A 14,082-nucleotide genomic window follows, 5' to 3' on the forward strand; every position below is an offset into this window, starting at 1 on the left:
CATGAATTCAACAAAATTATTCTTCAAAACAACTTCAAAATTCATTAGCCTAGGCGTCATTATTCTGACCAATTCGGACAGTAGGCCTTATCAATAAAATGTATTTATAAAGCCCTTCTTAGCTGATGTCACAAAGTGCTGTACAGAAACCCAGCCTAAAACACCAAACAGCAAGCAATGCTTATTTCCCTTACTTTTAAACATTGAAATAACGTTTGGCAAATTCATTTAACTCAACTGAATTTAACTCAACTGCTATTTTTGTATAAATATTTGTTAGAAAAAACAATTATACTATTGCTTCATCTATTAGAGATGTTCACCTTCGCACCACTAGGTGGCAGTCTTATGACGCGTGCCTTTACGCAATATAAACGGCATCAGTATGCGACAACACACCAGCACCACCTTTCTTATTTGGAAACAGAAATATCTAGGAATGCATGTTTGTTTCAAAATATGATCTATTTAAAGACTGTTTTGAAGAAATTGCACGTATTTGGTTGGCTTAATTAGGTTTACAGAAATGTTTCGTATATCAGTTAGCGTGTGTGGTCGAGGCATTTCTAAAAGGGTGAGCGTTAAGCTAGGCTAATGCTAACTTAGCTAGCTGTCACTTTATTGAGGATAAATAAAGATGTAGTGGCTGAAATTACTGATGGCACATATCAAATTTCATTGTCAGATGGTCCTCTTCTTAGTTGGCTTCATCTTTCTCTGGAGAGAACGCTCTACCCTCAAATGTACGCATCCCTTCCAATCTCGTGGACCATGCAAGATCAAGTAAGGTCTGTTTTTTCATTCACTGCCTTCTATCATGCACTATGGATCATTGAACTGATTGTGTGAATTTGAAGAAGCAAGTTCTATACAGATGCATGTGGACTGTAAGACCCTGTCCAGACTCCAGACACAAACAGATTATTCCCCTATTCTTGAATGCAACGTTGGTCTGTCATTTTCAGAAAATTAATTTCCAACTAGGTCAGATGTAAGAAAGCTATTGATGACTTGTGGTCTCTTTCCAGAGGCCCCCTCCTCCATCAGACTCCCGTCTTCCTGTGTTGGGGAGGTGTGACGCTGTCGTCCCTGTACACCTGAGCCCAGTACAGACATGGGTGGAGACGTTGGAGAGGCAGGACAGTAAACGGTTAGGTTTGGTTGACCTTCACCCCGATGTCTTTGCAGTCCCTACCAGGTAAAACTGTCAGCGTCGAGTCATTGTATTTACATTTAAGTCATTTAGCAGAGGATCTTATCCAGAGACTTACATATTCAGCGCTGTTATTGTTTGGTGAGAATAGTGACGCACTTAAACAACACAATGTAACTCCAAGTCAATCACACTTCTGTGAAATCAAACTGTCCACTTAGGAAGCAACACTGATTGACAATAAATTTCACATGCTGTTGTGCAAATGGAATAGACAACAGGTGGAAATTATAGGCATTTAGCAAGACACCCCCAATAAAGGAGTGGTTCTGCAGGTGGGGACCACAGACCACTTCTCAGTTCCTATGCTTCCTGGCTGATGTTTTGGTCACTTTTGAATGCTTGCGGTGCTTTCAATCTAGTGGTAGCATGAGAGGGGAGTCTACAACCCACACAAGTGGCTCGGGTAGTGCAGCTCATCCAGGATGGCACATCAATGCGAGATGTGGCAAGAAGCATGGAGGCGCTACCAGGAGACAGGCCAGTACATCAGGAGACGTGGAGGAGGCCGTAGGAGGGCAACAACCCAGCAGCAGGACCGCTACTGCCAGAGCCCTGCAAAATGACCTCCAGCAGGCCACAAATGTGCATGTCTGCTCAAACGGTCAGAAACAGACTCCATGAGGGTGGTATGAGGGCCCAACGTTCACAGGTGGGGGTTGTGCTTACAGCCCAACACCGTGCAGGACGTTTGGCATTTGCCAGAGAACACCAAGATTGGCAAATTCGCCACTGGCGCCCTGTGCTCTTCACAGATAAAAGCAGGTTCACACTGAGCACGTGACAGACGTGACAGTCTGGAGATGCCGTGGAGAACGTTCTGCTGCCTGCAACATCCTCCAGCATGACCGGTTTAGCGGTGGGTCAGTCATGGTGTGGGGTGGCATTTCTTTGGGGGCCGCACAGCCCTCCATGTGCTCGCCAGAGGTAGCCTGACTGCCATTAGGTACCGAGATGAGATCCTCAGACCCTTTGTGAGACCATATGCTGGTGTGGTTGGCCCTGGGTTCCTCCTAATGCAAGACAATGCTAGACCTCATGTGGCTGGAGTGTGTCAGCAGTTCCTGCAAGAGAAAGGCATTGATGCTATGGACTGGCCCGCCCGTTCCCCAGACCTGAATCCAATTGAGCACATCTGAGACATCATGTCTCGCTCCATCCACCAACACCACAGTCCAGGTCTGGGAGGAGATCCCTCAGGAGACCATCCGCCACCTCATCAGGAGCATGCCCAGGCGTTGTAGGGAGGTCATACAGGCACGTGTAGGCCACACACACTACTGAGCCTAATTTTTACTTGTTTTAAGGACATTACATCAAAGTTGGATCAGCCTGTAGTGTGGTTTTCCACTTTAATTTTGAGTGTGACTCCAAATCCAGACCTCCATGGGTTGATAAATTTGATTTCCATTGATCATTTGTGTGATTTTTGTTGTCAGCACATTCAACTATGTAAAGAAAAAAGTATTTAATAAGAATATTTCATTCATTCAGATCTAGGATGTGTTATTTTAGTGTTCCCTTTATTTTTTTGAGCAGTGTAGATAAATCTCATCTAAATATCAGTCAGTCCAAAAGAAGGAACAGTCCCGACTAAGAGCCAAAGTCATTGGAGTGATTTAAAACCATTAGAATAAATTACATAATTTCTGTTTTGCAGGTGGTGTTTCTCATGGACCCAGAGGACCAACCAGTTTTTACTACTTGTTTCCCATGAAAGTACGTGTTCAAGGGCTAAAAATTACCCCCAGCTCCAAACAGGTATGTACCATTTTATTTGTGAAAACACTTTTCACAAGTACATTCGCATCTTAAACTTCCTCTATCATGTAATCAATCCTCTCAAATGAATGCTTTTTAATTATGCCATCTACCTCCCTACTGTATTGATGTTGGGTGTTGTTTTCCAGGATTATCTCCATGTGGTTGACACTCTGAACATCCCCACACCTGACCCACAGTACCTCATCAGATACTGACATTGGGGGGGGAGTCTGTTTTGATAGTTGATGTGTAAGTATCAGCAGTGAACAAAAAAAACCTCAGTGGACATCCTAGCTGACGATTGAGTCTTTGATATTTTACAGGGGCGAAGAGCTTCCTGAGAACATCCTTCAGGGCACTGAGCGCTTGAAGACTGTGAATGTCATTCCAGCCATAGGTAAGTTGACACTAATTTAGAAAATTACTAGGACTTGTCTTGAGACATGGATTGTGTATGTGTGCCATTCAGAGGGTGAATGGGCAAGATGTGGGTGCCTTTGAATGGGATATGGTAGTAGGTGCAAGGCGCACCTGTTTATGTCAAACGCTGCTGGGTTTTTCATGCTCAACAGTTTCCCGTGTGTATCATCAATGATCCACCACCCAAAGGACATCCAGCCAGCTTGACTAACTGTGTGACGCATTGGAGTCAACAATGGCCAGCATCCCTGTGGAACGCTTGACACCTTGTTGAGTCCATGCCCCAACAAATTGAGGCTGTTCTGAGGGCAAAAGAGGGTGGGCAACTCAATATTAGGAAGGTGTTCTTAATGTTTCGTACAGTGTATAATTTACCTAGGAGCAACAGAGTTAGATTACATGGTACTATGTAACACATTTACTGTTACTATACAGGTGAGGGCAAATTCATGTAAAGTTAAAATCTTTCCTGATACCTTGTCTTCCACAGGCCTGAACGTTCATAGCATGCTAAAACGAGGTCCTGGCCCTCACCCTGGAAAACAAGCTGCTTTGGCACGACGAACGCTTCACACCGCTGTACCCGTTCAAACTGACCTGCCTTGAAGGCACTGGGTGAAGGAATAACGTCATGTAACATATTCAATGATCCAAATGTTTGTCATGCCTTTTAATATAATAAATAAATGTCAATGATAAGATATGCAAACTGGTGATTAAAAGAGCCTATTTTGGGCGTAAAGAACATAAGGCCTAGAGTCGATAGTTGATAGGCGGTAGGAGTCCATTGGCCAAGTCATGTCGTATTTCCCATCTCAGGGCGGAGCGTTTCTTCTCTGTAGGCACCACGTATGTGTTGGGCACAAATACTCTTCGAGGCTTCGGCTGGAGGGAGGGACATTACAAGATGTCAATGTTTTCAGTCATCGCTAGGTATTTACCCCCCCCAGAAAAACATATATATTTTCTGTTAGGCCATGTTTGACCCATGTCTGTGGTTTCCAGGGATCAATGCAGCATCAGTGGTTTTACTTATTCCTTTTCAAATTCTTTAAAAGTGGACCCTTCCTTGAAGTAATCACTAATTTGTAATGACTGGAAAGGAGTCCTTGTGTTCACCTGTCCAGCCATTTAGGAATGCGATTGGTTAATGATTAGTGGGCGTGGCTTGCGACCCAGTGACAGGTTTGAGTCAAATAAGAGGAGCCAGGTTAGGGAGGCAGGTTGGCTAGCGGGTATAAAACAACAGGTCCCAGGTTCAACACCTGATGCCGATTTTGATTTCTAACTCTTGTTTTTAAAGATCAGTGGGTTGGGCTTACAGCCATTAATAGTAAAAAGGCATGCCTGGTGCAAGTGGCAGAGCGTAACATGGGTTGCCATGCAGCAAGTCCCTGGTTTGAATGTGAGTCCCGTATTATACATTCTCTATCAACTTGGATTACTTGACTAAAACCTAATGTGGTTATGCCCTCAGAACAACATTGAATAAGAAACTCAGATCTGCCTAAATTAGGGGAGAGAAGGGAATCAAACACATACTTTGTCAATTTGCCTTACAGTGCACAGAAATGTGTCTTAACACACACTTTGGGCATCAGGATACTGAAAGCAATTGATCTTGGAACATTGACATGCATACTTTATGCAGGACTGTGTCAAACATGGCATGGACAAATTACATTCTTTTTTGGGGGGAAATCCCTTTTAGGAAATTTCTGACCTGAAATAATGAATGACAGGATGGTTACAAGATTATACAATTCTGTTATAAATTAAACATACTCACTGGTAGAGGTTGGTACGTGAGCTGTTCCTGAAAATACAAAGAGTGATTCATTCAGACATTATGGTCATGCATCATTACAATTAATCATGATTTGTCCACTACATGCAAAAAAGTGATCTTGAAATAAAGTATGTAAGCCAACTGAGTTTGTTATGGAGAAGGTGTTTAATACCCTGATTTCCCAGTGCAATGCTTTTCTATGCTTCTCTCCTGGCGCCTTGAACATTTCCCAGTCCTGCTTGTACTGGAAATACCTTTGGAAGATGGGGAAATGTAGCACAGATCCACAGCAGTAATCTTTCAAAAGACATTTTGGTAATTAACCTCTTACTTTGCCACTGGGTCTGTCTTCTTCAGATTTTTGGTGTGAGGATGATCCTTTACTGGGCGGATAACTGCAAGAGCAGACATGAGTGACTACATTTAACTGGGGCACATTGTAACAGGACAGATTGCAGTGAGCACGATGGCATGTAACAGCAGTGTGGGTACTTACACGACTTGGGCTGGGGTCTGATGTCAATCTCACTCCGAGATCTGGCCTGTAAGAGATTTAAAACGACATTTGTTTTCAACAAACATGCATGTATACGTTGGGAACGATTGTCAAAAAAAGATCCTGGACGTGAGGATAAATGATTTCTTCCGAAAACATCAAACTCTACCTCTTCAAAGAGTATCCTAAATAATCCCACAGCACCACCCCCCTTTTCGTGAACTAACACTTCCCCTCTTACTAGCTGACTTTGCTGATAGCTACTTTGAGAAAAATGTTACTATGACTGTGTGGTTGTCCCACCTAGCTATTTTAAGATGAATGTATAACTTAAGTCGCTCTGGATAAGAGCGTCTGCTAAATGACAAATGTAAATGTACCCATGTTTAATTCTCTGAGATTAATAAACAAAACCGATGTTGGCTCTCAAAAGGCAAGAGTACCCACCATGCCTCTGATGTAGGCTTTGAAGGCACTTGGGAGACGGTCCGACGCCGACCTGTCACTCAGACTGCCTGCTTCATCACTCTCCAGCTCCAACTCCTGATGGGTGGACATGGACACAGGAATCCCTCCCAGACGCTCCCCCTGCCCACTCACTGCACCTGAAAGGAAGACATAATGGGGACACAATTAACACGTTAGCCTTAGTTACCACTGTGTAAGGCCATAAGCAATGCTAGTAAGGGCTAGGCAGGTGTTGCATGATCACTGAGCTGGACAGCCCAGTACATCTCACATTTTAGTTATACAAGTGCTGCGAGAGAGATTAGTACTATGCACTGTATCAGTGGTTCCCAACCAGGGGTATTAGGACCCCCTAGGGGTACTTGGCATATACACAGGGGGTACTTGGTACTTGATAAGACTCATGAGACCATAGGCCTACTGCTAAAATGCACAAGCAGGAGCAGGCCTTTCTAAAAATCGACCTGGCCCGGGTATCCTGGAAGAATATTGACCTCGTCCCGTCAGTAGAGGATGCCTGGTTGTTCTTTAAAAGTGCTTTCCTCGCCATCTTAAATAAGCATGCCCCTTTCAATTTTTTTAACTAAGAACAGATATAGCCCTTGGTTCACTCCAGACCCGATTGCCCTCGACCAGCACAAAAACATCCTGTGGCGTACTGTACTAGCATCGTATATTCCCCGCGATATACAATTTTTTAGGGAAGTCAGGAACCAATACACTCAGTTAGGAAAGCAAAGGCTAGCTTTTTCAAACAGAAATTTGCATCCTGTAGCTCTAACTCCAAAAAGTTCTGGGACATTGTAAAGTCTATGGAGAATAAGAGCACCTCCTCCCAGCTGCCCACTTCACTGAGGCTAGGAAACACTGTCACCACCGATAAATCCACAATAATCGAGAATTTCAAGAAGCATCTCTATGGCTGGCCATGCATTCCTCCTTGCTCCCCCAATCCCAGCCAACAGCTTCGCACACCCCGCAGCTACTTGCCCAAGCCTCCCCAGCTTCTCGTTCACCTAAATCCAGATAGCAGATGTTCTGAAAGAGCTGCAAAACCTGGACCCGTACAAATCAGCTGGGCTAGACAATCTGGACCCTCTTACTAAAATTATCCACCGCCATTGTTGCAATCCCTATTACTAGTCTGTTCAACCTCTCATACTGTCTGAGATTCCTAAAGATTGGAAAGCAGCCGCAGTCATCCCCCTCTTCAAAGGGGGTGACACTCTAGACCCAAACGGTTACAAACCTATATCCATCCTGCCCTGCCTTTCTAAAGTCTTTTCGAAAACCAAGTTAAACAGATCACTGACCATTTCGAATCCCACCATACCTTCTCCGCTGTGCAATCTGGTTTCCGAGCTGGTCACAGGTGCACCTCAGCCACGCTCAAGGTACTAAATTATATCATAACCGCCATCGATAAAAGACAGTACTGTGCAGCCTTCTTCATCGACCTGGCTAAGGCTTTCGACTCTCAATCACCGTATTCTTATCGGCAGACGTAACAGCCTTGGATTCTCAAATGACTGCCTCACCTGGATCACCAACTACTTCTCAGATAGAGTTCAGTGTGTCAAATCAGAGGACCTGTTGTCATGACCTCTGGCAGTCTCTATGGGGGGTGCCACAGGGTTCAATTCTCGGGCCGACTCTTTTCTCTGTGTGTGTGTGTGTGTATATATATATATATATATATCAATGATGTCGCTCTTGCTGCGGGTGATTCCTTGATCCACCTCTACGCAGACAACACCATTCTGTATACATCTGGCCCTTCTTTGGACACTGTTAACAAACCTCCAAACGAGCTTCAATGCCATACAACACTCCTTCCGTGGCCTCCTATTTCACAACAAAGCCTCCTTCACTCACGCTGCCAAACATACCCTCGTAAAACTGACTGTCCTACCGATCCTCGACTTAGGCGATGTCATTTGACAAAATAGCCTCCAACACTCTACTCAGCAAACTGTATGCAGTCTATCACAGTGCCATCCGTTTTGTCACCAAAGCCCCATATACCACCCACCACTGTGACCTGTATGCTCTCGTCGACTGGCCCTTGCTACATATTCGTCGCCAAACCCACTGGCTCCAGGTCATCTATAAGTCTTTGCTAGGTAAAGCCCCGCCTTATCTCACCATAACTCCCACCCGTAGCACGCACTCCAGCAGGTATATCTCACTGGTCATCCCCAAATCCAACACCTACTTTGGCCACCTTTCCTTCCAGTTCTCTGCTGCCAATGACTGGAACGAATTGCAAAAATCACTGAACTTGGAAACTTATATCTCCCTCACTAACTTAAAGCATCAGCTATCGGAGCAGCTTAACGATCGCTGCAGCTGTACACAGCCCATCTGTAAATAGCCAGCCAACTACCTACCTCATCCATATTGTTTTTATTTACTTTTTTTGCACACCAGTATTTCTACTTGCACATCTAGCACTAGAGTTAATTTGCTAATTTGTAATTACTTCGCTACTATGGCCTATTTATTGCCTTACCTCCTTACTCCATTTGCACACACTGTATATAGATTTTTCTATTGTGTTATTGACTGTACGTTTGTTTATCCCATGTGTAACTCTGTTGTTTATTGTCGCACTGCTTTGTTTTATCTTGGCCAGGTCGCAGTTGTAAATGAGAACTTCTCAACTTGCCTACCTGGTTAAATAAAGGTGAAATAAAAAATAAAAAACAAGGGGTACTTCAGGGGTACTCCGGGCAGAGCAAAATTCAGTTGGTGGTACAGTAATCGAAAAAGGTTGGGAACCACTGCAATGGATGACATGACTTTCAACAAAAAAATTCAGGCAAGGTCTTTCGCTTTGTTCTCTTGTACAGGGTGTCAGTCTATTATGCACACACTTGGACTAAGGAGATGTTACCTATAGAAATTGTATTTTCATTCTATAGAGAGAATAGACCAGGTATACAGTTTACCCCTTTTGTGTCTTCTGTTATCCTCCCACTCTTCATAAGTCTTAGTAGACTTGGAATCAATTAACGTAATATCTTTATTGCCCGCCAGCGACTGCAAATCCTCCCACTCCTGCTCATCCTCTGCTCCTTTCTCTTCTTTCCTATATCCTTCTCCAGTGGGCCTCTCATTGTCTTTGGACTCAGTGAGAGAACTGTCTTCAGGATATGTCCCATCTAATACTGCCTTGTCATTTTTAGTCTGAGCCAATGTATAGTCATCTTCACAGTAGTTCACATCAGTCCGGTCTTTGCTCTCCAATTCAACAGGAGGATGATCTTCACAATATGCCATATTAGAGAGGCTTTGACTTTCTTCCAACTTCGTCCTCAAACCGGTGTCCTCACAGATCTGTAGATCAGTAGTATCCTCCTTACCGCCAACATCAAAATTGGCGAGCGACTGGTCATCCTCATCGCCATATTGCATCTCAGAAAGGCCCTGGCTTTCTCTGTCAAACTCAGCTATGGTACTGTCGTCTCTATAGTCTTCTCCCTCCGGATCGTCCTTAGCTGAAGAGTCTGGCCTGTAGGTGCCATAACCAGATGTCAGTAAGCTTAGTGCCGGGCTCCCATCACGAGTGCTGTAACCCTCCTCGTCAATCTTTTCACCCTGCTTAGCCCTTTCTCCTCTACACTCCTCCTGTTCGGTTCCCTTTGGACGCTCCGTGACAGGTGGCTCTGCGACAGGTGGCTCCTCTTGTGTGTGTTCAGTGGTTCTGCTGGGCTCTGTATCTTCCTGCTTGTATTGCTCAACCTTCTCCTCCTCCTCCCCGTCGGACCAGAAAGCAGAGTTTAGGGAGCTATTCCCGTCCTCACTCTCTTCATCCCACTGACTGTCGTACATTTTATACATGGTAGCGACAGGTAAGATGTCTCCTTATGCTGCTGCTGTGGGGAGTGTGTGGTGATCTGCAGAGGCAGATGGCTAAGGAGTAGTGCTAAGAGGATTATTCCCTGTGGTCTCAATGTTGCTCTATACTGCCACCTGTTGAAGGCTGGTCGCCAGAGGAACTGCAACTCCACAATGCTGTGTGATGTATTCCTTCTCAGCAGCTTGTCCAAAAAGTCCATGGATAGTCTAGCACTAAGCTTTGTTTGTCAATATCAACAGTGCATTTCCAATAGCGCCTAACAAACCTATTCACAGTTGAATAGCTTGCGACATTTGTTTCCAAAACAGACGCGTCAAACATTTCCAAACCAACCATCACAAAAGATAGGCTTAGCTTGCACGTTAAACAGGTATTATACTCACGGTCTCTTTTGTCAGCAGAGCTGCTTTGCTCCAGGTGTCTTGATTAATCCACAACATGTGGAACTTATTTACTTAAATGTAGTGGCTTTCAAATAGCCATGGGAAAACCAGTTGAAAGATTTGAGTAGCAAATCCATAAAGTCAAGAATCCAATGGCTTGATGAATAAAACAAATGTTTTATATGTTGAATCCAAAATAATAAGTGCAAGGTAAACAAAGGTTCCAATATTCCATTTAAATTAAAAGATCAAGGTATATTTAAGCAATAAGGCCCGAGGTGGTGTGGAATGTGCTGTTCTTAGGCACAAAGCAACATGCCTGGACATAGCCTGTAAGCATGGTATATTGGCCATATTTCACAAATCCCCGAGGTGCCTTACTGCTACTATAAAATGGTTACCAACATAATTAGAGCAGTAAAAATAATTGTATACGGTCTGATAGAACACGGCTGTCAGCAAATCAGCACTCAGGGCTTGAACCACCCAGTTTAATGCTTGATATAAACTCAGCAAAAAAATAAACGTCCTCCCACTGTCAACTGTGTTTATTTTCAGCAAACTTAACAAGTGTAAATATTTGTATGAACATAAGATTCAACAACTGAGACATTAGCTGAACAAGTTCCACAGACATGCGACTAACAGAAATGAAATAAAATAATCTGTTAGTGTCTTAACGACCGTTCCACAGGTGCATGTTCATTAATTGTTTATGGTTCATTGAACAAGCATGGGAAACAGTGTTTAAACCCATTACAATGAAGATCTGTGAAGTTATTTGGATTCTTACAAATTATCTTTGAAAGACAGGGCCCTGAAAAAGAGATGTTTCTTTTTTTGCTGAGTTTACATTGCTAGAATGCAGTTTCAGCCAATCAGCATCCAGGACCCCAACTGCCCAGTTTATAATGGCCAACATACCACACCCCCTCGGGCCTTATTTTAAATATAGTATTCCTAAGCCTTTTTGCATAAATAATATCATGCATAACATTGAATTACCAGAATCTTCACTGTGTGTTGATTCATCGCAGATGTGAACTTGGCCTTGATGTTTCCTTTAGGAAGAAACAGAGTGAGGTTGATTCAAGTATCCTCAATAGCACACGTCATCATTAGTCTTTACAAAGCCACACCTGTGATCATTAGTCTTTACAAAGCCGCAAACGTGATCATTATAGTCTTTACAAATCCACCTGATGTAAACTTACCGCACCTAAGGACTTTCCTCTTGATAAAGGGTCTCCCATGCGCTCCTGTGTCTCGGTCTGGTGTGGATGACTGACTGACAGCGAACGATAACTGCTGGAGGTCAGTTAGGTCTGGATCCACTTCCAGCCTATTAGGGGCTGTTGAGGGGCGCTGGTACTTGGGGGCAACAGAGTGCTGAGTGTAGGAGTCATAATCCTGTCTGGCACCATAGTTACTGTTATCTCTGCTGTATGTGGAGGTTAGCACCTGGGTGGAGCACAGAACGAAGTAACATGCCATTCTAGTACTATTATTATTTTTTATAAATACAATACAGCTAGTTTATCTGCTGGATGAAGGGGGACTGAATGATTTGGGACAAGAATATGTACCCGTCTTTCATGGTGTGATGGACCATCCTGGGCAAACACATTTCTGAAGGCTGCAGTGTTATCCTGTACTGTTAGGGGGGAAAACAAGGAAATTCAATCGAGACTCGAGAGGAACCTCACTGCTCATCAAACGGTGCAACCAACACTTACTGACCAGGGCCCACTTCCCCAAAAGCATCTTAAGGCTAAGTTCATCATTAAAACCATATAGGAACCCATGGTTCTAAGATGAACTTAGCCTTAAGAAGCATTTGGGAAACCGGGCCCAGTTATATTTGATTATGTAGTGGACATGAGAACACGTACAGTGATCTCACCTTTAACCTTGGTGACTGCAGGAGGACTTTTGAAGATGGTGCTTTGAGATCTTGTCGAGTTCCATTCACTGGATGAGTGGCTCTTAGATTTTTCATGTCGGATCAGTTCATCTAGATCTATATAATGTACACACACACACACAGTTGCTTCTCCACCAATCTGACAGCTAACTTGCAGAGTGAAAGTGACAAGACATCCCAGTTATTTCAGATTTAGTCAGCATTTGGTCATCAAAATATTCACTAATTTGATCAACCCACCTCTTTTCAATTCATGTAGTCTGTGTCTTGGTATGTTGTTGTAACCAAGTGCCTCCAATTGTTGTTGAATTTCATCTTCTGAGAAATCCAAGTTTTCCATTTCCTGAAAAATAATTGTCCCGTAAATGTTATATAAGCAAAAGTAAGTTGTTGGACAGTTAGATGGATAGCTAGATACTGCTAGATAGATAACTACGTGATCAATTATGGATAGCAGAGAACAATGATGGAAGCGATTGATTAAAATCAGCAACAAGTTGTTAGCTACCACCAGGCTAGACAACCACCAACCAAACTCTAGCTACAATCAATCAAACGTTCATGATCTCTTCGTTATCTAGCTAGCCAAAATCAACCAAAAGGACACATACTTCTAATTTTGTATGCAATCTAGCAGCTAACGTTAGCTTCAAATACATGTTAAATGGGCCAATGTCCAGCTAACGTTAACTAGCTAAGTAATATAACTAGCTAGCTAACTTAGCAGGATAACAAAGACAGCAGTTCAACACAACAGGCCATTTTGCCAATGCTAACATTGATTAATAAAATGTGTTTTACCTATACAGTGTGAGCTTCTTAGTATAAATGCGTAACGTTCGCCACGTCTGTTTTGCAACACAAGTATTGAACTGAAGAAAAAAAGTATTGAACCGAACCAGCTAGCTAGTTACTGCTTGTATTTACAGTACCAAGACAACAACACAGCCGTTGTTGGAAAAAAAAACAACGTGCTTTAAAAACGACGCCCTTTCTGATTTTTTTTCGGTGGATTTGACTTGGCCAAGAAATATCGCCGCCTTGTGCAAGGAAGACCGTGGGGATACCCTGGCAATGCAGTGCCTATGAAGATGATGCCATTACAAAGATTTTGTCTGAAATGTTTGTGTGCTCGCCAGTTTGCAGTCCTTAGTCATCCCTATGGAAAAATGAATGGAGAAAGAATAGGGTTTTGGAAAAAACGCCCAAAATAAATTCTGAAGTTAACACAGGATTTTTTATTTTAAATGTTGTATTTATTTAACCTTCATTTAACCAGGTAGACTAGTTGAGAACAAGTTCTCATTTACAACTGCGACATGGCCAAGATAAAGCAAAGCAGTGCGACAGAAACAACAACACAGAGTTACACATTGAATAAACAAGCGGATTAGGAGCCCTAAATACATTTTGTTCTATGAGATAATAGCATGACCCTTATGATTTTTTTTACCTTATTGCATAGGTTATTCAGAATTCACAAAAAGTCATGGTCGTTTATGAAGACTATCTCATCGAACAAAATGTATAAAAACGTTCTTATGCCTGTTTATCACAGACCTCATTTTAGGCGTTTATCCAAAATCCTACAAAAACGCCATTAATTTTCCTCACGAACCGTGGCGGAGTTAGTACATACATGAAATACGCCATTATATACTGTATTTCTCTCTTTGAGATAGTTACATAAAAAGAAGCATTAAAGCAAGTCAATCAAAATCGATAAATTAATCTGTGGGGATGTGTTTTTTGAATAATAGATC

At 42.9% G+C, this 14,082-nt stretch overlaps 2 protein-coding genes across 5 annotated transcripts; one reads left to right on the forward strand and one right to left on the reverse strand.

Annotated features, from left to right (window-relative positions):
• Nucleotides 1–355: 355 nt before the first annotated feature.
• LOC118389283 (39S ribosomal protein L4, mitochondrial-like) lies at nucleotides 356–3,900 on the forward strand. 4 transcript variants are annotated; one of them, XR_008144728.1, is made up of 7 exons: nucleotides 356–574; nucleotides 686–788; nucleotides 1,029–1,198; nucleotides 2,874–2,974; nucleotides 3,124–3,226; nucleotides 3,301–3,374; nucleotides 3,550–3,900. XR_008144728.1 is itself a non-coding variant. In XM_052527741.1 (5 exons), exons 2-5 carry the CDS (start codon nucleotides 742–744, stop codon nucleotides 3,141–3,143), a joined length of 333 nt encoding a protein of 110 aa, XP_052383701.1. In that variant the 5' UTR covers nucleotides 357–574; nucleotides 686–741; the 3' UTR covers nucleotides 3,144–3,900. The 4 variants fall into 4 exon arrangements, 3 of the variants coding, with proteins under 3 accessions (XP_052383701.1, XP_052383700.1, XP_052383702.1); XM_052527741.1 differs by having other exon boundaries at nucleotides 357–574; nucleotides 686–783; nucleotides 3,124–3,900; XM_052527740.1 differs by having other exon boundaries at nucleotides 357–574; nucleotides 702–788; nucleotides 3,124–3,900.
• A 152-nt stretch (nucleotides 3,901–4,052) lies between these two features.
• LOC118389282 (centriolar and ciliogenesis-associated protein HYSL1-like) lies at nucleotides 4,053–13,365 on the reverse strand. Its single transcript, XM_035779178.1, has 12 exons — nucleotides 13,121–13,365; nucleotides 12,560–12,662; nucleotides 12,299–12,415; nucleotides 11,982–12,049; nucleotides 11,615–11,856; nucleotides 11,401–11,456; nucleotides 6,130–6,287; nucleotides 5,683–5,728; nucleotides 5,518–5,581; nucleotides 5,359–5,440; nucleotides 5,187–5,213; nucleotides 4,053–4,282 (listed from the first exon to the last, which is right to left on the reverse strand). Exons 2-12 carry the CDS (start codon nucleotides 12,657–12,659, stop codon nucleotides 4,151–4,153), a joined length of 1,092 nt encoding a protein of 363 aa, XP_035635071.1. The 5' UTR covers nucleotides 12,660–12,662; nucleotides 13,121–13,365; the 3' UTR covers nucleotides 4,053–4,150.
• Between the last annotated feature and the right edge of the window lie 717 nt (nucleotides 13,366–14,082).

Source organism: Oncorhynchus keta, chromosome 10 (genome assembly GCF_023373465.1).
Source record: "Oncorhynchus keta strain PuntledgeMale-10-30-2019 chromosome 10, Oket_V2, whole genome shotgun sequence".
Classification (NCBI taxonomy): Eukaryota; Metazoa; Chordata; class Actinopteri; order Salmoniformes; family Salmonidae; genus Oncorhynchus; species Oncorhynchus keta.

What these genes read in the sequence shown, in the direction of transcription:
- LOC118389283 (XM_052527740.1), top strand. Translation starts at nt 527, where the DNA reads ATGTTTCGTATATCAGTTAGCGTGTGTGGTCGAGGCATTTCTAAAAGG. An exon ending in ACCATGCAAGATCAAGTAAG is followed by an intron (nt 789 to 1,028) that starts GTCTGTTTTTTC and finishes GTCTCTTTCCAG; the next exon opens with AGGCCCCCTCCTCCATCAGA. An exon ending in TTACCCCCAGCTCCAAACAG is followed by an intron (nt 2,975 to 3,123) that starts GTATGTACCATT and finishes GTTGTTTTCCAG; the next exon opens with GATTATCTCCATGTGGTTGA.
- LOC118389282 (XM_035779178.1), bottom strand. Translation starts at nt 12,659, where the DNA reads ATGGAAAACTTGGATTTCTCAGAAGATGAAATTCAACAACAATTGGAG. An exon ending in ACTACATGAATTGAAAAGAG is followed by an intron (nt 12,416 to 12,559) that starts GTGGGTTGATCA and finishes TACATTATATAG; the next exon opens with ATCTAGATGAACTGATCCGA. An exon ending in TGCAGTCACCAAGGTTAAAG is followed by an intron (nt 12,050 to 12,298) that starts GTGAGATCACTG and finishes CCCCCCTAACAG; the next exon opens with TACAGGATAACACTGCAGCC.